This window comes from Oncorhynchus masou, chromosome 24 (assembly GCF_036934945.1).
Source record: "Oncorhynchus masou masou isolate Uvic2021 chromosome 24, UVic_Omas_1.1, whole genome shotgun sequence".
NCBI classification, from domain to species: domain Eukaryota; kingdom Metazoa; phylum Chordata; class Actinopteri; order Salmoniformes; family Salmonidae; genus Oncorhynchus; species Oncorhynchus masou.
The window spans coordinates 81,652,747-81,676,954 of record NC_088235.1 but is presented as its reverse complement, the minus strand read 5'-3'; the positions used below and the strand labels follow the sequence as shown (position 1 = coordinate 81,676,954).

The following is a 24,208-nucleotide window of genomic DNA, read 5'->3' as shown; positions in this document are numbered from 1 at the left end:
TGTTCTGTTTTCCCCTCCCTTCCTGCCGTGGAGATGGTGATCAGTGATCAGCTATGGCATTATGGTAGCTTTAGATCAGAGAACAGCTAGCGGAGCACAGCATACACTTCTCTGCCTCACTGGGTGAAAGATAGGGGAGCGCCACTGAAACTGTATGTAGGACCATTGAAGGACTAGTAGACTGGGTTTACTTATTCAGTGATATACAGTATATGTTGGCAGAAATTAAGTCATATCAACACATGATGTTTTAGGTCTGCAGGCTGCAAGTTGTACAGTGCCTTGCGAAAGTATTCGGCCCCCTTGAACTTTGCGACCTTTTGCCACATTTCAGGCTTCAAACATAAAGATATAAAACTGTATTTTTTTGTGAAGAATCAACAACAAGTGGGACACAATCATGAAGTGGAACGACATTTATTGGATATTTCAAACTTTTTTAACAAATCAAAAACTGAAAAATTGGGCGTGCAAAATTATTCAGCCCCCTTTAAGTTAATACTTTGTAGCGCCACCTTCAGCTGCATCCTGTTTCCATTGATCCTCCTTGAGATGTTTCTACAACTTGATTGGATTCCACCTGTGGTAAATTCAATTGATTGGTCATGATTTGGAAAGGCACACAGCTGTCTATGTAAGGTCCCACAGTTGACAGTGTACGTCAGAGCAAAAACCAAGCCATGAGATTCAAGGAATTGTCAGTAGTGCTCAGAGATAGGATTGTGTCGAGGCACATTGAAGGTCCCCAGAACACAGTGCAAGAAGTTTGGAACCACCAAGACTATTCCTAGAGCTGGCCGCCCGGCCAAACTGAGCAATCAGGGGAGAAGGGCCTTGGTCAGGGAGGTGACCAAGCACCTGAGCCCTCGGGACTTCAGACTGGACCGAAGGTTCACCTTCCAACAGGACAACGACCCTAAGCACACAGCCAAGACAACGCAGGAGTGGCTTCGGGATAAGTCTCTGAATGTCCCAGCCAGAGCCCGGACTTGAACCCGATCTAACATCTCTGGAGAGACCTGAAAATAGCTGTGCAGTGATGCTCCCCATCCAACCTGACAGAGCATGAGAGAGAAGAATGGGATAAATTCCCCAAATAAAGTTGTGCCAAGCTTGTTGCATCATACCCATGAAAAGTCAAGGCTGTAATCACTGCCTAAGGTGCTTCAACAAGGTACTGAGTAGGGCCTGAATACAGAAAACCTGTTATTGCTTTATATTTATGGGCTATTGTGTGTAGATTGATGAGAAAATAACAACAATATAATACATTTTAGAGTAATGCTGTAACGTAACATAATGTGGAAAAAGTCAAGGGTCTGAATACTTTCTGTACATAGGTCTGCAGAAGGCTAGTTACATACTATATTTAGTGATATACTGTATTCAAGAATATTGGCCTGCAAGGCACTCTGTTCATAGTTCTACTGTACACGACTGTTCAAAACACCAGTCTCAACGTCAACAGTGAAGAGGCGTCTCCGGGATGCTGGCCTTCTAGGCAGAGTTCCTCAGTCCAGTGTCTGTGTTTTTTTTACCCATCTTAATCTTTTATTTTTATTGGCCAGTCTGAGATATGGCCTTTTCTTTGCAACTCTGCCTAGAAGACCAGCATCCCAACTCTTCACGGTTGACGTTGTGACTGGTGTTTCGCGGGTACTATTTAATGACGCTGCCAGTCGAGGACTTGTGAGGCGTCTGTTTCTCAAACTAGGCACTCTAATGTACTTGTCCTCTTGCTCCTCTTTATATTAATTCTGGTTGGAGACCGTTTTTGCTGTTCTGTGAAGGGAGTACTACACAGCGTTGTACCAGATCTTTAGTTTCTTGGCAATTTCTCGCATGGAATAGCCTTCAGTTTCAGAATAGACTGAGTTTCAGAAGAAAGGTCTTTGTTTCTGGCCATTTTGAGCCTGTAATCGAACCCACAAATGCTGATGCTCCAGATACTCAACTAGTCCTAAGAAGGCCAGTTTTATTGTTTCTTTAATCAGGACAACAGTTTTCAGCTGTGCTAACATAATTGCAAATGGGTTTTCTAATGATCAATTAGCCTTTTAAAATGATAAACTTGGATTAGCTAACACAACCTGCCATTGGAACACAGGAGTGATGGTTGCTGAAAATTGGCCTCTGTATGCCTATGTAGATATTCCATTTAAAACCAGCTGTTTCCAGCTACAATAGTCATTTACAACATCAACCATGTCTACACTGTATTTCTGATCCATTTGATGTTATTTTAATGGACAAACAATGAGCTTTTCTTTCAAAAACAAGAACATTTCTAAATGACCCCAAACTTTTGAACGGCAGTGTATATATTCAGTCAGGTCTAGAAGGCTCAGTGGATATAGTAAGTGATAATCCCCTACAGAAGGCTAGTTATATATTCAGTGCTAGGCCTACAGAAGTGTGTGCGTGTTAGGAATTGTGAATTTGCCCAAGGTGTGGAAATGCTGGATACATGGATAAGGTTTAATAGACAAGCAATGGACAGGCATATGCAAACGGACAGACACGTTCCTCTGAGAGGTTCACAGCAATCTGGCGTAGAGTGAAGGACAAACCTCTCATTATATGCTCATTCTTTATCTGTTTGTTCCCTCAGTGCCAGACCCAGACCAGAACAACAGTCAGAGTTGGGTCAGAATGAACACACACACACATTATTCTATTGGACGCCATTTAGTTGAGTGTTTGTGTGTGTGAGTGAGATAAAGAGAGAGAGTGAGAGGGTTTACAAAATGTGTGTGCTCTAGTGTCTGCATAATAAATGTGTGTGTGTTTGCTCGCTCATGCCTAATTACCGCTAGCTGTCTGCCCAGACTATGTTTCTATGTGTACATATAATGCATATTAATACGTGGCCTCGGCTGGTTGTGCTTAGATGGCATTATAACCTGAATCCAGAGCTGTGTGTGGCAGAGAGATGAAGATGGCATTATAACCTGAATCCAGAGCTGTGTGTGGCAGAGAGATGAAGATGGCATTATAACCTGAATCCAGAGCTGTGTGATGGAGATGGCATTATAACCTGCAGAGAGATGAAGATGGCATTATAACCTGAATCCAGAGATGAAGATGGCATTATAACCTGAATCCAGAGCTGTGTGGCAGAGAGATGATGGCATTATAACCTGAATCCAGAGCTGTGTGTGGCAGAGAGATGGAGATGGCATTATAACCTGAATCCAGAGCTGTGTGGCAGAGAGATGAAGATGGCATTATAACCTGAATCCAGAGCTGTGTGTGGCAGAGAGATGAAGATGGCATTATAACCTGAATCCAGAGCTGTGTGTGGCAGAGAGATGAAGATGGCATTATAACCTGAATCCAGAGCTGTGTGGCAGAGAGATGAAGATGGCATTATAACCTGAATCCAGAGCTGTGTGGCAGAGAGATGGAGATGGCATTATAACCTGAATCCAGAGCTGTGTGGCAGAGAGATGAAGATGGCATTATAACCTGAATCCAGAGCAGAGAGATGAAGATGGCATTATAACCTGTGTGGCAGAGAGATGAAGATGGCATTATAACCTGAATCCAGAGCTGTGTGTGGCAGAGAGATGAAGATGGCATTATAACCTGAATCCAGAGCTGTGTGTGGCAGAGAGATGAAGATGGCATTATAACCTGAATCCAGAGCTGTGTGACAGAGAGATGAAGAAAGGCATTATAACCTGAATCCAGAGCTGTGTGTGGCAGAGAGATGAAGATGGCATTATAACCTGAATCCAGAGCTGTGTGGCAGAGAGATGGAGATGGCATTATAACCTGAATCCAGAGCTGTGTGACAGAGAGATGAAGAAAGGCATTATAACCTGAATCCAGAGCTGTGTGTGGCAGAGAGATGAAGATGGCATTATAACCTGAATCCAGAGCTGTGTGTGGCAGAGAGATGAAGATGACATTATAACCTGAATCCAGAGCTGTGTGGCAGAGAGATGAAGATGGCATTATAACCTGAATCCAGAGCTGTGTGTGGTGGCAGAGAGGTGAAGATGGCATTATAACCTGAATTCAGAGCTGTGTGGCAGAGAGATGGAGATGGCATTATAACCTGAATCCAGAGCTGTGTGGCAGAGAGATGAAGATGGCATTATAACCTGAATCCAGAGCTGTGTGGCAGAGAGATGGAGATGGCATTATAACCTGAATCCAGAGCTGTGTGGCAGAGAGATGGAGATGGCATTACAACCTGAATCCAGAGCTGTGAAGTGGCATTATAACCTGAATCCAGAGATGAAGATGAAGATGGCATTATAACCTGAAACCAGAGCTGTGTGGCAGAGAGATGAAGATGGCATTATAACCTGAAACCAGAGCTGTGTGGCAGAGAGATGAAGATGGCATTATAACCTGAATCCAGAGCTGTGTGGCAGAGAGATGAAGATGGCATTATAACCTGAAACCAGAGCTGTGTGGCAGAGAGATGAAGATGGGCTTTGCTTTAATGCCTTCATTTCCAACACACTGATTTGCCTGTAATAGGATTGGGTCTCTGTCTCTCCCCTCTTTCTCACCACCATCACTTCCTCTCCTCCTCTCCTCCATCCTTTAATCCAGGCTTGATCTTAGTGGATTCAGTGCTTTTTTTCTCTGTTTATTTAAAGAGCTGGATTAGGATGAGGGGTGTATGTGGGTCAGCTGGAGGAGGCTTTAGACGGGTCAAACGTCCCTCGGTGTGTGTGTCTGTGGGTGTGCACAGCATGTGTGTGTGATCACTGATGTGTGCAACCCCTCTTTGCACATGTTATAGCATATGTGCTCTGTGTGTGTGTCTTTGATGTAGGAGTGTGTGAGTGCATGCAAGTGTAACAGAGCTCATTTGTGAATAATGAGGCAGAGAGAGAGGGAGAGAGTGATGTAATCACATTGGAATGAGAGAGAGAGAGAGAAAGAGAGAGAGAGAGAGAGAGAGAGAGAGAGAGAGAGAGAGAGAGAGAGAGAGAGAGAGAGAGAGAGATTCATTCCCAGGGAGCTAGCCTTTTAGCCTAATGGGTTTGTCACTCGATCAAAAGTCCACTGAGTAGCTACAGATGCCCTGCTTGGGGTTTGTGTATGAACAAATGTGTGTGTGTGTGTGTGTGTGGGCACACATGCATGCCTGTTCATATATATGTGTGAGACCGAAAGCATAATCTAACATCTGTGTTCTCCTGCGTGGTGTGTCTGTTTGCTTTGTGTGTGTGTCTGTGTAGATCCCCAATGGTGAACGGAACGTTCCAGTGCCTTTCAGACACAAATAAAAATGAGTTGTGTATGTGTACTACCAAGGTGTATGTGCGCTTCCCCAGTGTGTATGTGTATTGCCATCGTGTATGTGTGTGGCCAGTGTATGGGACTAGTTGTGTACTGTATAATTGCTTTGTGGTGGACAGGAGTTTAAAGCTGTAGCAGTCTGTCAGCCCAAGCTGGTAAGCTGGCAAGCTGGCAGTGTGTGAATATGAATGTCAGAGTAATGGGTAAGCGCATTATATTGCTGGGGAGCCTACGAGAGATATTGTTAAAAATAACCCTAACTCTGGGACTCAGGCAGAAATTTGCCCGCAGGACTGCGTTTTCACAGATGTCCCGTAAAGGCTTCTCTTTGTCTGCTAAAGAGCCGCTCTATGTGTGTTTTCTGTGTGTATATTCTTGTGTGTTCTTGTGTGTGTGGTTTGTACGTGGGTGTGTGTGTGTGTGCACATGCATGAATGAGAGTGTTGTATGTCTTTCCTGTTTATTTGACAGAGCCTCTATCTGGTTTAGTAAGAGAGGGAGTGTGTTTGTGTGTGTGTGTTTCAAGTTGTATTAGTCGTATGTACAGGATAAACGTGTGTGTATGGCGGGGGCTGTCTGTGTTTCTGTCTTAATGCTCCATGCCTCTCATGGTGGGCTCTGTTGCTTTTATGAGAGCATTTCAATATTTTTTGTGTCAATATCTCTGTATGTGTGTGTGTGTGTGCACTCTGTTCTGTTCTGCTCTGTTTGTTTGTTTGTTTTTCTTTCATTGTGCGTGTGTGTGCTTTACTGCTCTCCTTTCCTCATTCCCTCTCTCTGTTTCTTTTCCTCCTCTTCCCAAATAGAGGGGCCATCAATCAGATGGGGGGGGGGCTGCTGGCTCAGCGCCAGGAAGAGAGGCTGGCACTCTGCCCAGAGAGAGAGAGAGAGAACGAGGGAGAGAAAGAAAGAGGGAGGGTTCGTGAACAGGATGAATAGAGAGAGAGAGAGACCAAGTGAACAGAGGGAAGGGAGAGAAAAAAAGAGAGACAGTCTAAGTGCACAGAGGAGAGGGAGGAAATAGAGCGGGAGAGAAAATGAGAGTGAGAGAGAGAATAGGGGTGATAGACGAGGGAGGAAGAGATCAGTTATTTTATTGAATACCTCTGTGGCTTTGACCACAATCAGTGGCTGATTAGTGCATCACTGGTTACTAATATTTGCCTTGAAGTGTTTGCAGAGGGAGGAGAGCAGTTCCATTAGGCAGCAGGGGGAGGGAGATAAGGATAGACTAGGGCTGTCTGGCCAGGGGCACTTGCTCGCTCTCTTTCTGCTGCTACAGGACTGAGGGGGACTAAGGGGACTGCTGAACACATGCAGGCAGGCACGCACACATAAAATGAAACACTCACACACATACACACACCCATATCTACACACACCACACACTCTCACCCAGCACAGCCCCACTGGGGCTCAGGGAAAGACACAGCTGGCAGTGCCCAAATACACCGGGCACCATCGCAACCCCCCCCCATCCTCACTATGCTAACCTAGCCGAGCCCACACCATTCACATTCAACTGTCTTAGCAAAGCTTTTGCATCATGTTATAAAGTAAGTGTTCCGGGAAAGCTTACCGCAGCTTGTCTATGACATACCAATGATCCACTTGCATTAGTTTCAGAGTATCAGTAATGACTCCTGTGTTTCAGCTCACTGTATTAATTATTACCCTGAAATGATCTGATGATGGGGGAGCACGCTGAGTAAAGCTGTGCAGACTGTGTGTGTGTGTGTGTGTGTGTGTGTGTGTGTGCTTGTGTGTGTGTGTGCTTGTGTGTGTGTGTGTGTGTGTGTGTGTGTGTGTGTGTCCCTCAGGCAGTGACAGACTGATGTGCTCCACAGCCTCCAGAGAACTGTGTCCTTGTCCTCCCTCTCATCCATCCATCTTCTCTTCCTCCCACATTTTGGAGGAATTTAGGGTGATTTGTTTGTGTTCTAAATGTAGCCTAATATAGACTAACATTCCTCTCCTCTCCTCTCCTCTCCTCTCCTCTCCTCTCCTCTCCTCTCCTCTCCTCTCCTCTCCCCTCCTCTCCTCTCCCCCTCATCTCCCCCTCATCTCTCCCTCTTTCCGCCAAACAAAGAGGCAGCAGTGTTCTGTTGGCAGACTATTTATCCTCAGGTGTTTATTGACCAGCCCTCTCCTCCTCCTTTGTATCCATCCACCCATCCCTCCATCCACAGCCCTGCCAAAACTCCCTTATGCACTCTTTTGGCAGAGCTCTCCCCAACAAGTCCATGTTGTTGTTGCTGACACCTGGCCTACGCTGGAGGAAGAGAAAGAGAGGGAGCAAGAGATGGGGGAGAGGAAGCAGTGCTGAGCTCTGTTTGAAGTAGGCTGCCAAGACTCTGGTCTAACAGATCTAGGATCAGTTGCAGCCATGGTTGTGTTGTTGGTGAGAGCAGAGGCAGGTCATCTGCACTGATCTGGAATCAGAATTCCTGGGTTGGCTGCCTGGTCGAGGGAGGCCAGCGGCTGCAGTCTACTCTCTGAACAGCTCATTGCTCGTCAACAACTCAATGATTGTAGTTTCTTGGTCTAGCTACATGTATTAATGTTACACAGTCATAACAGTATATTGTAGACACAGTCCAGTAAGAATACCCCCCCCCCCTCTCATGGCCAATAGGAGTATACAATCCCTGTTCCTGCCCCCTCCCTACTCCCCCATACCCCTTTTACAGGCCTTCACTAAGCAACACAACATTAGTTATCTATCAATACTGAATGTCTCTCTCTCTCCTCCCGCTCATTCTGTTTTCTGTCTCTTTCACTTCCTCTCTCTCACTTTCAGACACACACACACACACACACACACACACACACACACACACACACACACACACACACACACACACACACACACACACACACACACACACACACACACACACACACACACACACACACACACACACACACACACACACCAGTCAGCATGCACACAAGCCCACATTATATCATTAACTCGGTTTTCTCTCCCCTTCGAATGGAGCGCTGTTTCTATTAGAGAGCTGTGTTGTAGAATTTGGCCTTGCATTGAGATGGGGCTGGCTGTTTCTGACAGGTGTGTGAGTGTATCAGACCCTGTCAGTCACTGTCCTCTCCTCTCATTTGTCTCCCTCTGTGTGTCAGAAACATGTGTTGGAGTGGACCCATGGAGGGACACAAATACATAGAGAACCATCGAGGAGGGAGGGAGGGAGGGAGGGAGGGAGGGAGGGAGGGAGGGAGGGAGGGAGGGAGGGAGGGAGGGAGGGAGGGAGGGAGGGAGGGAGGGAGGGAAAGAATGAATGGAGTAATAATGGCTGTGGGAAGGCTGTTAAAGAGCGAGAGAACGCCTGAGTGAGGAAGACAATAGAATGAGGCTCAGTGTGTGTGTGTGCATGTACACATGCATTTGTATTCTTTCATTTGTGTACATTATATATTGATATGTTATGTGTTTGTGTTGTGTGTTTGTTAGGCTCCATGTGTAGAAGACACAATTCGATGTCCTCACTTAGAAAGAGCATTTTCAATGGGCCTTTGGCAAGTGAGAGATAATTGATGAAATAATGGCATTGAATGCAGTGAGGATGAGAGAGATAAATGAGAAAGGGAGGGTGTAATAAAACTGGAGACTAATAACACAGCTGGCCTTTTAAAGCCTCTCTCTCTCTCCCTCTCACTCACTCACTAATTTTGTCTTACTATCTCTCTCTTTCTCTTGCGGCCTCTTACTGTTTCTGTTTGTCTCTCTCTCATACACTTGTTGTCAACTGGGTTTGAACCCAGGGCACCTGCATGCCACATGACTGTGTTAGCCCGCTGAGCTAAAGGCATGAGCTTGAGGTGCTAAGATTTCAGGTCCCAGGAAGGGTTACTCATTACCGAACCATCTCCATCACATGCCTACTAACTTGAGTTGCCTCAATGACATTATTGATTATTATACGAGCTGTGAGAGGGATGGATGAAGAGTCTGTACATTCATTGATGTATGTTTGTGTTGCTCCTGCTGCGTCCCTGAAACATATTACCCTATAAGGGCCCAAGGGAATGAATAATGTACTATATTACCTTGTATGATACATAAGATAAGACTGAGGTGTGTGTGTGTGTGTGTGTGTGTGTGTGTGTGTGTGTGTGTGTGTGTGTGTGTGTGTGTGTGTGTGTGTGTGTGTGTGTGTGTGTGTGTGTGTGTGTGTGTGTGTGTGTGTGTGTGTGTGTTTTGCAGGCGGAGATTGTGAAGCGTCTCAGTGCCATCTGTGCTCAGATCATCCCCTTCCTCTCTCAAGAGGTAAGTATCACTGACACACACACACACACACACACGCTCATACTGTCCTCTTTACAATGGAAACCACATGGTCATAAGTACATATTGCTCTGTGTTCATCAAGACATAAGTACATATTGCTCTGTGTTCATCAAGACATAAGTACATATTGCTCTGTGTTCATCAAGACATAAGTACATAATGACCCAAAACAGTTTCTTAGTAGTTTCTTGACTGAGGTTAATATGTTTGACCCTATACCATGTGTGTGACAAGAATGTGGTGATAAAAAAGTGTGTGTGTGTGTGTGTGTGTGTGTCCGGTGATGAGTGTGTGTCCACTGGAAGGACACAGAACTGGTGGCGGTTTTACCTTGGTCAATATTGACACAGTGTGTGTGTTCTCACTTGTGTGTGTGTTTGCGTACTGTGTGTGTGCTTGAATGAGTAAATAGGAGTGGGTTTTGGGGTGTTTGAGTGTGGTCCTGCTGCGTACTTTTGTGTGGGCATGTGTGACACTTTCTGTGTGTGTGCGTGTGTGTGTGTGTGTGTGTGTGTGTGTGTGTGTGTGTGTGTGTGTGTGTGTGTGTGTGTGTGTGTGTGTGTGTGTGTGTGTGTGTGTGTGTGTCTGGTTGCTCAATCAGTGCATATATTTGTACTGTGTGTGCATACAGTATGTTTGATAGTGTGTATTGAGCCACTCTGTGTGTGTTTGTTGTGTGATATATGTGCATTTGGTTCCATCACAAACATGTGTCAGGTACAATATACTGTATATGTTAGGAACAGCACACGGTTGGGTAAGTAACGCGTGTGTGTGCGTGCGTGTGTGTGTGTGTGTGTGTGTGTGTGTGTGTGTGTGTGTGTGTGTGTGTGTGTGTGTGTGTGTGTGTGTGTGTGTGTGTGTGTGTGTGTGTGTGTGTGTGTGTGTGTGTGTGTGTGTGTGTGTGTGTGTAGCACCAACAGCAGGTGGTCCAAGCAGTGGAGAGGGCCAAGCAGGTCACTATGGCCGAACTCAACGGCATCATCGGGGTGAGTCACCTCTATTCACCATGACAACCATTACACCCCTGACAGCGACACTATCAACACACACACACACACACACACACACACACACACACACACACACACACACACACACACACACACACACACACACACACACACATACATACACACACAGCCTACAGGCAGTGGCATGCACACCTCTCCCTCTGCAGTGTTTATTATCCTGGGAGGAACAATGGGGTGTAAGTAGGCTGTAATGTGATGAGAGCTCAGACAAGCTCTCACTGGAAAGCCCCTGTACTTTCGCACACACACACACACACACACACACACACACACACACACACACACACACACACACACACACACACACACACACACACACACACGCCAAAACAAGCTGTAATAAGACCCGGGGAAAACAGGTTCCCTTTATCTGTATGTACCCCCCTCTCCCTTTTCCTCCGTCCCAATCTTTTTCCCCCTGTTTTCTTCTCTCCCTCTGTCTACTCTTTTATATTTTGGTTTCTCTCTATTTCTCCTACTCCCTATCTCTCTCTCCCTCCTCCTGTCCTCCCTCTCTCTCTCGTCGCTGTCCTCTTTTTTCCCTCTGCTCTACTCTCACCGATTTTTCTCTCCATGTCTTCTGTCCCTCTCCCTCTAATCTTTCCTTGTTCTCTCTCTCCCCCTCTTCCCTCTACCCCTGCCCTGTCTCCCTGGTGTACAGCAGCAGCAGCTCCAGCACCTGTCTCACCACACCCCAGGTATCCCACTGACTCCCCACCCATCAGGGCTCTCTCTGGGGGGAGGCTCTGGCCTATTGGCCCTCACTGGAGCCCTGGGAGTCTCAGCCCACCTGGCCTCCAAGGACGAACGCAACCACCTGGACCCTGAGCACCTGAGAGGTACGACTCACTGACTGTCCTCCACGTGAAGGACACTGGTGGAGAGTTGTAGTACTGAAATGTGTCAGCTTTTGATACAAAATAACCACTTGGTTGAACTTTAATTGAACTCAAAGGGTGGCAGAGTATTATTATTATTATTTTTTAACTTCGCAAGTCAGTTAAGAACAAATTCTTGTTTACAATGACTGCATACTGAGGAAATGCCTTTTTCAGGGGCAGAACGACAGATTTTTACCTTGTCAGCTCGGGGATTCGATCAAGCAACCTTTCGGTTACTGGCCCAACGCTCTCTAACTACTAGGCTATCTTTAAGAAAAGCACTCATTAAACATAAAACAACGGACAAATGGCACGGCGTTGCCTGCAAGGCTGTATATTGACGTAGCGTGGTTATATGTTAAACTTCTAGGTCCCTGGTGCAGAAGAGAAAGAGACAGAGCAGACATGAATGAGTGAACAGGGGAAGACAGAGTGCATTGTGTCAGAGGAGTGGAGACAGAGAGGGCAGCACTGCAGATTGGAGACATGCACAATACAAAGCTTGTGTTTTTATTGCAGTGGGACAGGCTGTTTTTCAGGTTGACCTTGGCTTGCTGTGGGATTGTTGTTATTATTATCTATACTGACGTCAATTCCCTCCCCCCTCTCTGTTCCTTCCCCAGAAGGTGCGCCCAGCAGGGTAAGTAACCCCAACGTGTGTGTGTGTGCTTGTTCATGCGCTTGTGTGTGCATTTCGTGTGTATACAGTACGTGCGTGCTTGTGTATGAGTGTGTGTTTATGTGACTGTGATGTAAAGTGAGGTGGAAAGAGAGTCTCTTTAAAGAGGAACTCTAAAAAACGTATGTTTTGTTGGAGAGCTGCCATTAATTAAAAAAACAGTACTAGAATTATTAAAGCGAGTACAACAGTAGAACAGTGATATTGTTCTTTGACTAAGGTCCAATAGAACACTGGTCAGTTCTATGGAGACAACAATATTATGGTGATATGGGTCCAGTAGGATGGTCATGGGGATGTCTCTTACTCTGTGGTTAGATATAACCCTGGTGTGTTGGAACTGAGGGAACCGACAGACCAGACTATTAGACAGCTGTCCTCACTCACACTCACTCTGATAATAACAGAAAGAGGGAGGAGTTGAGAGAAGAAAGGAGAGATGTAGAAGGAGAGAAGAAAGAAAGAAGGAAATAGGGAGGGTACTCTGAGGGGAGCAAATAAAAAGGGGAACATTTGACTGTGTCTATTTTATTAAAAAGTCTAAATGATTTAAGTGTGCAATAGCCTTTTCTTTATTTTCTTAACCCCTTTACCCAATGGTCTGATAAGAGGTCCGGTTTGAATTTAACGTCCTTCAAAATATGGATGGAAGGAGGGAAGGAGGTAGGAGAGATGCATATCAATTTGTATTTGTTAAGTCGTGCCAATATTACATTTTTGAATTTTAAATAGAGAGGAAGAAAGAGAAAGTGAGGGGAAGAAGGAGAGAGGGGGAGTGAGAGATGGAGGAGAAGACTGGGGAGTTTGTTGAGAAAACTGTGGTTCTTTGTGTGTTCTGGTCATGTCCGTCCAACCAGCTTCCTTCCTGTGTCCTCTACAGTTCTAAGGAGCAGAACTTTCCGTAGGAGTCAACCGATGAAAGAGAATAGAGTTATGTCACATAGAGCCCAGAAATAATACTCCACTTTGATGTTTTATTCCTCTATAATGGGGAGTCCCACCATGCTCTTTCTGGTATAAATAGCCAGAAAATGGGCTTCTTGTACAATGATCAGAGTCATATTTTACATGAAGTTTTCAGTGTCAGGGAGAAAGTTAATTCATAATAACACATTCAGAAATGTGTTGTTTGGTTGCATTTTCTGTATGACTTATCTGCTGTGTTTTTCTCTCTTTTATGTGTGTGTGTGTTGTGTGTGTGTGTGCAGAGTAAGTCAGTGTCATCGACAGACAGCCAACCGGTGGAGGAGCGCCAGGGCCCGTCGGGGGGGTACTCCTCCTCCCAGGGAGGGGATGCAAAGAGGAGGCGCTGTGATGACAAAGAGTCCCTCCCACCTCACTACGTACGTACGCCATTCAATCAAACCCGCAGTATTAACGTTGTCTCTGACATCACAGGTTAACCGGGGGTCACACTCCTTCTACCAGTCAAATATGTGTTTAACTTGGAAGTGATTGATCACCAAAATAGATAACCCTAGTCAACATGATCTCTCTCGCTCTGTGGAATGAGTGTTCTGATTGATATGAGTGTTCTGATACATACATCACATCGGTATGAGAACTGCCTCACACATCACATCAGTATGAGAACTGCCTCACACATCACATCGGTATGAGAACTGCCTCACACATCACACCGGTATGAGAACTGCCTCACACATCACACCGGTATGAGAACTGCCTCACACATCACATCGGTATGAGAACTGCCTCACACATCACACCGGTATGAGAACTGCCTCACACATCACACCGGTATGAGAACTGCCTCACACATCACATCGGTATGAGAACTGCCTCACACATCACATCGGTATGAGAACTGCCTCACACATCACATCGGTATGAGAACTGCCTCACACATCACATCGGTATGAGAACTGCCTCACACATCACACCGGTATGAGAACTGCCTCACACATCACATCGGTATGAGAACTGCCTCACACATCACATCGGTATGAGAACTGCCTCACACATCACACCAGTATGAGAACTGCCTCACACATCACATCAGTATGAGAACTGCCTCACACATCACATCAGTATGAGAACTGCCTCACACATCACATCAGTATGAGAACTGCCTCACACATCACATCAGTATGAGAACTGCCTCACACATCACATCAGTGTAGCCTCTCTTAAAGGGAGGTGTTGTGAGCTCTGTTGATCATCAGCCTCTCTGTACTACATAATGGTGTTTTTTTTTCGGTCTGTCTATGTCCAGAAATAGTCTCATCTCCACCGTGGCCCTGATCTGGCTCAATACAATTAGGGGGTGATGTCACTCCACGTGATGTCAATAGGAATATCAGGCCATGATCACATCAAAGCGTTGTTGCCATGGTGACTAAGTGCCATCGCTGTCACCCGTATTCCCAAAGATAAAGAGGGAGGGAGAGAGAGGAGTAAAGCAGTGATATGGCCAAACAGAGTGAGAGAGGTTGTGTGTGCCTGACATAGTGAGGGAGTGAGCTGTGGGCAATGTTTATGTGGTAGAGAATGTTTGTGTTTCTGACATTCTCCTCTCTCCTCTGTCTCACAGGACAGTGATGGAGACAAGAGTGAGGACAACCTGGTTGTGGATGTCTCTAACGAGGTAAGTGTGTTTGTCAACCATTGGCACAGATCTAGGATCAGCTTACCCTGACCCCAGTCAACCATCAGAGAGAGAACGCTAAACTGACCTTAAATCAGCATCCGATACTGCTGCGGAAAAGCAAACAATGAGTCATATATAACTACTGTAGCTATACTGGCTGAAACCGGTCCGTATTGACCAGACCCTCCCTAGCCAATAGAACATAGTTCAAATGGAAAGCTGAGTCTCCTCTCTCGAAGACCCTGTTGTTTCACTGTGGCTGGTTAAGTATAGGAGAATAAGACACTTGCGTCAGGATTTTGAAAACAGTGAATATTATTATATAAGCACATTATTGGGAGCTAGCTTGCTGCTTTTCTCTCCTCTCCTACCGAGTACAGTCTCCCTGCTGAACACACACAACCACATATACACACACACACCTCATGCACACATAAACACACACACACACACACCCCTCCTTTCATCAGATGGCAGCAGTGTGCTTCCTTTATTTATGCAAAGCCGTTTATGCCCTCAGAATGTTTAAATTCTTTAAATACCTCACACAGTGTACCAAAATATGTTTTATCTAAGCCTTCTGTGTTTGATACTGCGCAGCACAATGCACAAAAGCAGGAAAGTCTCTTGTGTGATTTGTGAATACAGAACAATTGGAGAATTTGACAAATGTGCTTAATGGGTGTGTGAGAGGGAGTGTCTCTGGTGACTATACTAGAACAGTCTATGGATGTGTGTTCTGCTCTGCTCAGACACAGTAGAAGTGCTGACTGCAGCACACTGGGAGCAGATGGGAATGGTTTTATTTAGGTGGCTGTGGCAGGGAGGTAGACAGTCGGCTGAGTTTGACTTACAGTACCATACACAGGCCTCATGCACACTTGTACTTAAACCCTTACAGATACTATAGTAATCTATAATGTCTATAATGTTACATATTTACGGGTTTTAGTTTTTTTTCACAGCCAATGTGAAGGATACTGTCTTCTTGCATGGCTTTTGGGGTGATCTGGTCTCCCATATCTCTCTGTGTGTCTCCAGGAGCCCACATCCCCCGTGGGCAGCCCCCATCACTCCCCCCACGGGAACGGTCTGGACCGGGCCCCCACCCTGAGGAAGGAGTTGCCAGGGTCCCCCAGGAGCCCCGGGGAGGCCCCTTCCCCCCAACCACCACACAGCCCCACCCCAGGCAAGGCCAAGGACCCAGCACAGGTATGATACATTCATTGTCAAGCATTAACATGGTGGCCAAAATCCACCAATTAAAAGTACTTGTTTACAGTATCTGTATGGCGGTGCTTCGTTTGACAGTATCTCTTTACCTCTCTGCAGATGGAGAAGTCTGGGTCGCCGTTGTCTAAGTCGAGCACCCCGTCCCCCTCTCACCGTGAGGCCCTTACCCCTGGCCCTGCCGGCCCCAGTACGTCCTGCCTCCGTCTGCTCAGCAAGGCTGCCTCCTCCGCTGACCCCCTGGGTGAGTCAGACACCCCTGTCTGCCTGCCATACCCTATGTCTTTACCCCTGTTATTATACCCTTGCACCCCTCTGAATCCTTCAAATCACCCTACTGTGATCATATAGCCCTGTAATACCATAATTATACCTTCCATCTGATCATAGTACCATTATCCCACACCTACTGTGATGATATGCTCCTGTGGTCCCGTATTGTACTCACATCTGCCATATTCTGCCTAAAGCAATAAAGACGGCATTTAGCCTATAAGAAACCGAGATGAACTTGATTGTTGACAACACATCTCTAGCAGTTAGACATCACCGTAAGCCTTTCGTACCCGCTGGAATGTAAGGTGTGGTCTCATCTCCCCCTCACCCCCTCCTCCCCTCTCCAGCTCTCCGCAGTCCCCTGTCTGTGCCCCCCGGTTCATACCCAGCTCACTTTGGGGTGGTGTCCCACGCAGGCCTCAACGGGGAGCTGGCTAGTCCCGGGGGCTTCGGGGCTGCCCTGACCCTCTCACCCCAGATCAGCACCTCCGCCGGCGTCTACACCCGCAGCCCCTTGGTGAGTTAGATACCACGCATCACTGGTCTCTCTGTTTAAAACACCTGTCTACAACGGCAGACCTTACTGACTACATTATCTATAGTCTTTGTCTCTTCCTGGCACTTAATTGATCAATTATGTCTCTAATTTGCCAGTTAGAGCACACACCTGGTTACCCAGGTCTTAATCAATTAGATTGCTTTCAATTAGAAAGCAAGAAGGAAAACCAGTTGCCTAGAGGATCGAAGATGTGCACCACTCATTTAAAACAATACATGTTTTATTGATGAAGATGGATTCTTAGTAGTATTTGGTTTGGAAGCTTGTTTTGGATGAATTGTCAAGATTTCACTCAACTTGATGAGATTAGGATTTACTGAGATTTAAACTGTTACAACACATGATGATTCTACTAGTAAACTCCTAATGTCCTCCTAGTCTCTCCAGATGGCGTATGAGTCTCGGTCCCACCTCAGGGCCCCAGGGCTGTCCTCCTCACTGCCTGGTGGATCCTCCGGGGGAAAACCGTACGTCTCTCTTCTCCTCCATCTAAATCCATCCAGACAGAAAGAAAGTTGACTGTTGTTGTTATAGCTGGAGCAAGCCGCAAACTCTCCCATCACAAATAACACACTGTACTAGAAGACTATTTCTCAACTTCTAATGCCATTACAGTGTTGACAGTCTTCAAGGTTTTAGCAAGTAGCAAGCACTTAGTTTTTGTAATAATATACAGATGTAGATTGCAGTGGTTGAAACTCTGTCCATAATCTCCCTTCTCCCTCTCTCCAGTGCTTACTCTGTCCATTCTCTCCCTTCTCCCTCTCTCCAGTGCTTACTCTGTCCATTCTCTCCCTTCTCCCTCTCTCCAGTGCTTACTCTGACCATTCTCTCCCTTCTCCCTCTCTCCAGTGCTTACTCTGTCCATTCTCTCCCTTCTACCTCTCTCCAGTGCCTACTCTGGCCATTCTCTCCCTTCTCCCTCTCTCCAGTGCTTACTCTGTCCATTCTCTCCCTTCTCCCTCTCTCCAGTGCTTACTCTGTCCATTCTCTCCCTTCTCCCTCTCTCCAGTGCTTACTCTGTCCATTCTCTCCCTTCTCCCTCTCTCCAGTGCTTACTCTGTCCATTCTCTCCCTTCTCCCTCTCTCCAGTGCTTACTCTGCCATTCTCTCCCTTCTCCCTCTCTCCAGTGCTTACTCTGTCCATTCTCTCCCTTCTCCCTCTCTCCAGTGCTTACTCTTTCCACGTCAGTGCGGATGGACAGATGCAGCCAGTTCCTTTCCCTCCGGATGCTCTGCTGGGCCCGGGCATCCCACGACATGCCCGTCAGATCCACACTCTGAACCACGGAGAGGTGGTGTGTGCCGTCACCATCAGCACCTCCACACGCCACGTCTACACCGGCGGCAAGGGCTGTGTCAAGGTGTGGGACATCAGCCAGCCTGGCAGCAAGAGTGCCATGGCCCAGCTCGACTGTCTGGTGAGTGGACACACACTTTAAAAGGCTTAACCAATAATATTGCTTGTTTTGCCGGTCCAATACACATGTTCTCTCTTCACACCAATCAGAACAGGGATAACTACATCCGCTCATGTAAGATTCTCCCTGATGGGCGGACCCTCATTGTTGGAGGCGAGGCCAGCACATTGTCAATCTGGGACTTGGCCACACCTACTCCCCGCATCAAGGCGGAGTTGACGTCTTCTGCTCCGGCCTGCTATGCTCTGGCCATCTCCCCTGACAACAAGGTCTGCTTCTCCTGCTGCAGCGACGGAAACATTGTAGTCTGGGACCTGCACAACCAGACCCTGGTCAGGTAAGAGGAGGAGGAGGTGGTTAGAAGGGGTATAGGGAGAGATATCGTAGTCTGGGACCTGCACAACCAGAGCCCCTGGTCAGGTAAGAGCAGGAGGAGAGGAGGATGAGGAGAAGGTTAGGAGGGGTATAGGGGGAGGTATCGTAGTCTGGGACCTGCACAACCAGAGCCCCCGGTCAGGTAAAAGGAGGAGGAGAGAAGGATGAGGAGAAGGTTAGGAGGGGTATAGGGGGAGATATCGTAGTCTGGGACCTGCACAACCAGAGCCCCTGGTCAGGTAAGAGCAGGAGGAGAGGAGGATGAGGAGAAGGTTAGGAGGGGTATAGGGGGAGGTATCGTAGTCTGGGACCTGCACAACCAGAGCCCCTGGTCAGGTAAGAGGAGAGGGAGAGGGTAGGGCAGGAGAGAAGAGAAGAGCAGAGGATAGGGGGAGGAGAAAGCAGGCTAGGGGTTTACTGTATAGACTATGGATTACATCTGAATGGCTAGGTGTTGATGTGATCTTCATGCTACCCAGGCAGTTCCAGGGTCACACTGACGGGGCCAGCTGTATTGACATCTCCAACGATGGGACCAAACTGTGGACGGGGGGGCTGGACAACACAGTACGCTGCTGGGACCTGAGAGAGGGACGACAGCTGCAGCAGCACGACTTCACCTCACAGGTACTGATGGAACACCTGAGACATTGTGCGATTAGTTTAGACTAGCTAAGACCAGCTCAGTATTGCCTTTATGAGAAGCACTGCACCTGTTAATATATGATACATATCAGCCTCTATATCAGACCAGTCACTGTTTCTCTCTGTTCTATCACATCACTGTTTGCACATCTACATATTTTTGTCACAGTAGGGCACTAGAGCACTGCCAAAAGTCTGAGCGCCAGAAATTGACATGTGCAGGTGTACAAATGTAATTATTGCTGGCAAATATTAAGTTACAAGTGTGCAAATGCAATTTCAACTACAACTACTTTTTTCATGATCGTCAGTTACTTGGACACCTGCCGGGCTTCGACCTGTTGTTTCCAAAGTTTTATTTTGTTCATAAGTGTTTGTGTCAACCTGCTGACAGCTAGCTAACTAGGTTGCAATGGAGCCTGCATCGCTTGGAATAGCTAATAAACATTTCCAGCGCTGTAGAAGCTGTGTTTATTACGCTTTTGTCTGGGACAATATTGACAATCCGGAGTTCCAATGCGGCAATTGTTTGCTTGCGGAGGATTACACGAATGAGGTGGCTATCCTTATAGCAAGCAAATTTCATGTCAAATCAAATCAAATTTTATTTGTCACATACACATGGTTAGCAGATGTTAATGCGAGTGTAGCGAAATGCTTGTGCTTCTAGTTCCGACAATGCAGTAATAACCAACAAGTAATCTAACTAACAATTCCTAAACTACTGTCTTATACACAGTGTAAGGGGATAAAGAATATGTACATAAGGATATATGAATGAGTGATGGTACAGAGCAGCATAGGCAAGATACAGTAGATGGTATCGAGTACAGTATATACATATGAGATGAGTATGTAAACAAAGTGGCATAGTTAAAGTGGCTCGTGATACATGTATTACATAAGGATGCAGTCGATGATATAGAGTACAGTATATACGTATGCATATGAGATGAATAATGTAGGGTAAGTAACATTATATAAGGTAGCATTGTTTAAAGTGGCTAGTGATATATTTAAATCATTTCCCATCAATTCCCATTATTAAAGTGGCTGGAGTTGAGTCAGTGTCAGTGTGTTGGCAGCAGCCACTCAATGTTAGTGGTGGCTGTTTAACAGTCTGATGGCCTTGAGATAGAAGCTGTTTTTCAGTCTCTCGGTCCCAGCTTTGATGCACCTGTACTGACCTCGCCTTCTGGATGATAGCGGGGTGAACAGGCAGTGGCTCGGGTGGTTGATGTCCTTGATGATCTTTATGGCCTTCCTGTAACATCGGGTGGTGTAGGTGTCCTGGAGGGCAGGTAGTTTGCCCCCGGTGATGCGTTGTGCAGACCTCACTACCCTTTGGAGAGCCTTACGGTTGAGGGCGGAGCAGTTGCCGTACCAGGCGGTGATACAGCCCGCCAGGATGCTCTCGATTGTGCATCTGTAGAAGTTTGTGAGTGCTTTTGGTGACAAGCCGAATTTCTTCAGCCTCCTGAGGTTGAAGAGGCGCTGCTGCGCCTTCTTCACGATGCTGACTGTGTGAGTGGACCAATTCAGTTTGTCTGTGATGTGTATGCCGAGGAACTTAAAACTTGCTACTCTCTCCACTACTGTTCCATCGATGTGGATAGGGGGGTGTTCCCTCTGCTGTCTCCTGAAGTCCACAATCATCTCCTTAGTTTTGTTGACGTTGAGTGTGAGGTTATTTTCCTGACACCACACTCCGAGGGCCCTCACCTCCTCCCTGTAGGCTGTCTCGTCGTTGTTGGTAATCAAGCCTACCACTGTTGTGTCGTCCGCAAACTTGATGATTGAGTTGGAGGCGTGCGTGGCCACGCAGTCGTGGGTGAACAGGGAGTACAGGAGAGGGCTCAGAACGCACCCTTGTGGGGCCCCAGTGTTGAGGATCAGCGGGGAGGAGATGTTGTTACCTACCCTCACCACCTGGGGGCGGCCCGTCAGGAAGTCCAGTACCCAGTTGCACAGGGCGGGGTCGAGACCCAGGGTTTCGAGCTTGATGACGAGCTTGGAGGGTACTATGGTGTTGAATGCCGAGCTGTAGTCGATGAACAGCATTCTCACATAGGTATTCCTCTTGTCCAGATGGGTTAGGGCAGTGTGCAGTGTGGTTGAGATTGCATCGTCTGTGGACCTATTTGAGCGGTAAGCAAATTGGAGTGGGTCTAGGGTGTCAGGTAGGGTGGAGGTAATATGGTCCTTGACTAGTCTCTCAAAGCACTTCATGATGACGGAAGTGAGTGCTACGGGGCGGTAGTCGTTTAGCTCAGTTACCTTAGCTTTCTTGGGAACAGGAACAATGGTGGCCCTCTTGAAGCATGTGGGAACAGCAGACTGGTATAGGGATTGATTGAATATGTCCGTAAACACACCAGCCAGCTGGTCTGCGCATGCTCTGAGGGCGCGGCTGGGGATGCCGTCTGGGCCTGCAGCCTTGCGAGGGTTAACACGTTTAAATGTTTTACTCACCTCGGCTGCAGTGAAAGAGAGACAGGATTTTTCCGTTGCAGGCAGTGTCAGTGGCACTGTATTGTCCTCAAAGCGGGCAAAAAAGTTATTTAGTCTGCCTGGGAGCAAGACATCCTGGTCCGTGACTGGGCTGGATTTCTTCCTGTAGTCCGTGATTGACTGTAGACCCTGCCACATGCCTCTTGTGTCTGAGCCGTTGAATTGGGATTCTACTTTGTCTCTGTACTGACGCTTAGCTTGTTTGATAGCCTTACGGAGGGAATGGCTGCATTGTTTGTATTCAGCAATGTTACCAGACACCTTGCCCTGATTGAAAGCAGTGGTTCGCGCTTTCAGTTTCACGCGAATGCTGCCATCAATCCAAGGTTTCTGGTTAGGGAATGTTTTAATCGTTGCTATGGGAACGAAATCTTCAACGCACGTTCTAATGAACTCGCACACCGAATCAGCGTATTCGTCAATGTTGTTATTTGACGCAATACGAAACATGTCCCAGTCCACGTGATGGAAGCAGTCTTGGAGTGTGGAGTCAGCTTGGTCGGACCAGCGTTGGACAGACCTCAGCGTGGGAGCTTCTTTTTTAGCTTTTGTCTGTAGGCAGGTATCAGCAAAATGGAGTCGTGGTCAGCTTTTCCGAAAGGGGGCGGGGCAGGGCCTTATATGCGTCGCGGAAGTTAGAGTAACAGTGATCCAAGGTTTTTCCGCCCCTGGTTGCGCAATCGATATGCTGATAAAATTTAGGGAGTCTTGTTTTCAGATTAGCCTTGTTAAAATCCCCAACAACAATGAATGCAGCCTCCGGATAAATGGTTTCCAGTTTGCAAAGAGTTAAATAAAGTTCGTTCAGAGCCATCGATGTGTCTGCTTGGGGGGGGATATATACGGCTGTGATTATAATCGAAGAGAATTCTCTTGGTAGGTAATGCGGTCTACATTTGAAGTGTGAGGAATTCTAAATCAGGTGAACAGAAGGATTTGAGTTCCTGTATGTTTCTTTCATCGCACCATGCCTCGTTAGCCATAAGGCATACACCCCCACCCCTCTTCTTACCAGAAAGGTGTTTGTTTCTGTCGGCGCGATGCGTGGAGAAACCCGTTGGCTGCATCGGATAGCGTCTCTCCAGTGAGCCATGTTTCCGCACAGAACGTTACAGTCTCTGATGTCCCTCTGGAATGCTCTTCGGATTTCATCAACCTTGTTGTCAAGAGACTGGACATTGGCAAGAAGAATGCTAGAAGTGGGGACGATGTGCCCGTCTCCGTAGTCTGACCAGAAGACCGCCACGTTTCCTCTTTTTTGGAGTCGTTTTTTGGGTCGCTCATGCGATCCATTCCGTTGTCCTGTTTGTAAGGCAGAACACAGGATTCGCGTCGAAGGAAAACATATTCTTGGTCGGACTGATCTTATATACAGTAGTTCTTCTCGACTGTATGTAATGAAACCTAAGATGACCTGGGGTCTAATGTAAGAAATAACACGTAAAAAAAACAAAAACTGCCTGTGTGAACTTATGGGGAAAACACACATTGGAATCAGCTCATGTGGCTGGATGTAGCTCGGGCTTAATGGATGTATCCCTGCCTTGTCATCTGTCCCTATCCGAATTGCCTGTGCTACCTGGAACTTGCCTGCCAAGGAAGTCATCTCCGTCTGCTTCTCCTCTTCCATAGTGGAGTAGACAGAGAACAGCAAGATGATTGTTCCAATCTTCGCTGGGCCCTTGTCACAAGTTGTGGAAGCCGAAGGCAGCGGCATGCTGCTAAGCGGACTGGAGTGTCTGGGAGAGGTCCGGAGCAGATTCACATGAGGAATATCTACTCCGCCCTGGTGCCTGATCTACCTGCGCCTTTATCGCTGGGACTGCCTGTGTCTGCGACGGCTGGACCTATCGCAGGTAGCTGTGGGAGGTCTGGACCTATCGCAGGTAGCTGTGGGAGGTCTGGACCTATCGCTGGTAGCTGTGGGAGGTCTGGACCTATCGCAGGTAGCTGTGTGAGGTCTGGACCTATCGCTGGCAGCTGTGGGAGGTCTGGACCTATCGCTGGCAGCTGTGGGAGGTCTGGACCTATCGCTGGCAGCTGTGGGAGGTCTGGACCTATCGCTGGTAGCTGTGGGAGGTCTGGACCTATCGCTGGTAGCTGTGGGAGGTCTGGACCTATCGCTGGTAGCTGTGGATGAATGCTATCCTGCTTCTCATGGGCCCGTGAAAGGTTCCACGAATTGTGTGAAGGGTAGAAATGGGCGTATTTCTCCATCTTCTTCTCCGGCCATTGTATTGGGCAGTTCAATGGTGAGAAATGTCTCAGTCCCTGGAGCAAAAACGGATACAGGACATCAATAATCTGCTCCCAAACATTTTAAACCAGTATCAGGAAATTGAGTCTATCATAGTTCATGTGGGATTCAATGACATTATGAAGGGCAGCTCAGAACGCTGAATTTTTTTTTTTTAA

General features: G+C 47.0%; 1 protein-coding gene across 3 annotated transcripts in view; it reads left to right on the top strand.

The window, feature by feature from the left end:
• The window catches only part of LOC135512807 (transducin-like enhancer protein 4), an 83,613-nt gene that overhangs the window by 38,807 nt on the left and 20,598 nt on the right, over positions 1–24,208 (top strand). For 2 of the 3 annotated variants that reach the window (XM_064935205.1, XM_064935202.1), the window contains 13 exons: positions 9,491–9,553; positions 10,489–10,563; positions 11,270–11,447; positions 12,113–12,129; positions 13,377–13,511; positions 14,720–14,773; positions 15,818–15,988; positions 16,109–16,250; positions 16,630–16,799; positions 17,220–17,308; positions 18,013–18,262; positions 18,352–18,599; positions 19,117–19,264. In XM_064935205.1, coding sequence (XP_064791277.1) covers positions 9,491–9,553; positions 10,489–10,563; positions 11,270–11,447; positions 12,113–12,129; positions 13,377–13,511; positions 14,720–14,773; positions 15,818–15,988; positions 16,109–16,250; positions 16,630–16,799; positions 17,220–17,308; positions 18,013–18,262; positions 18,352–18,599; positions 19,117–19,264 — 1,740 coding nt within the window. The remainder of the gene's footprint in view (positions 1–9,490; positions 9,554–10,488; positions 10,564–11,269; positions 11,448–12,112; positions 12,130–13,376; positions 13,512–14,719; positions 14,774–15,817; positions 15,989–16,108; positions 16,251–16,629; positions 16,800–17,219; positions 17,309–18,012; positions 18,263–18,351; positions 18,600–19,116; positions 19,265–24,208) is intronic. The other variant, XM_064935204.1, reaches the window with a different exon arrangement.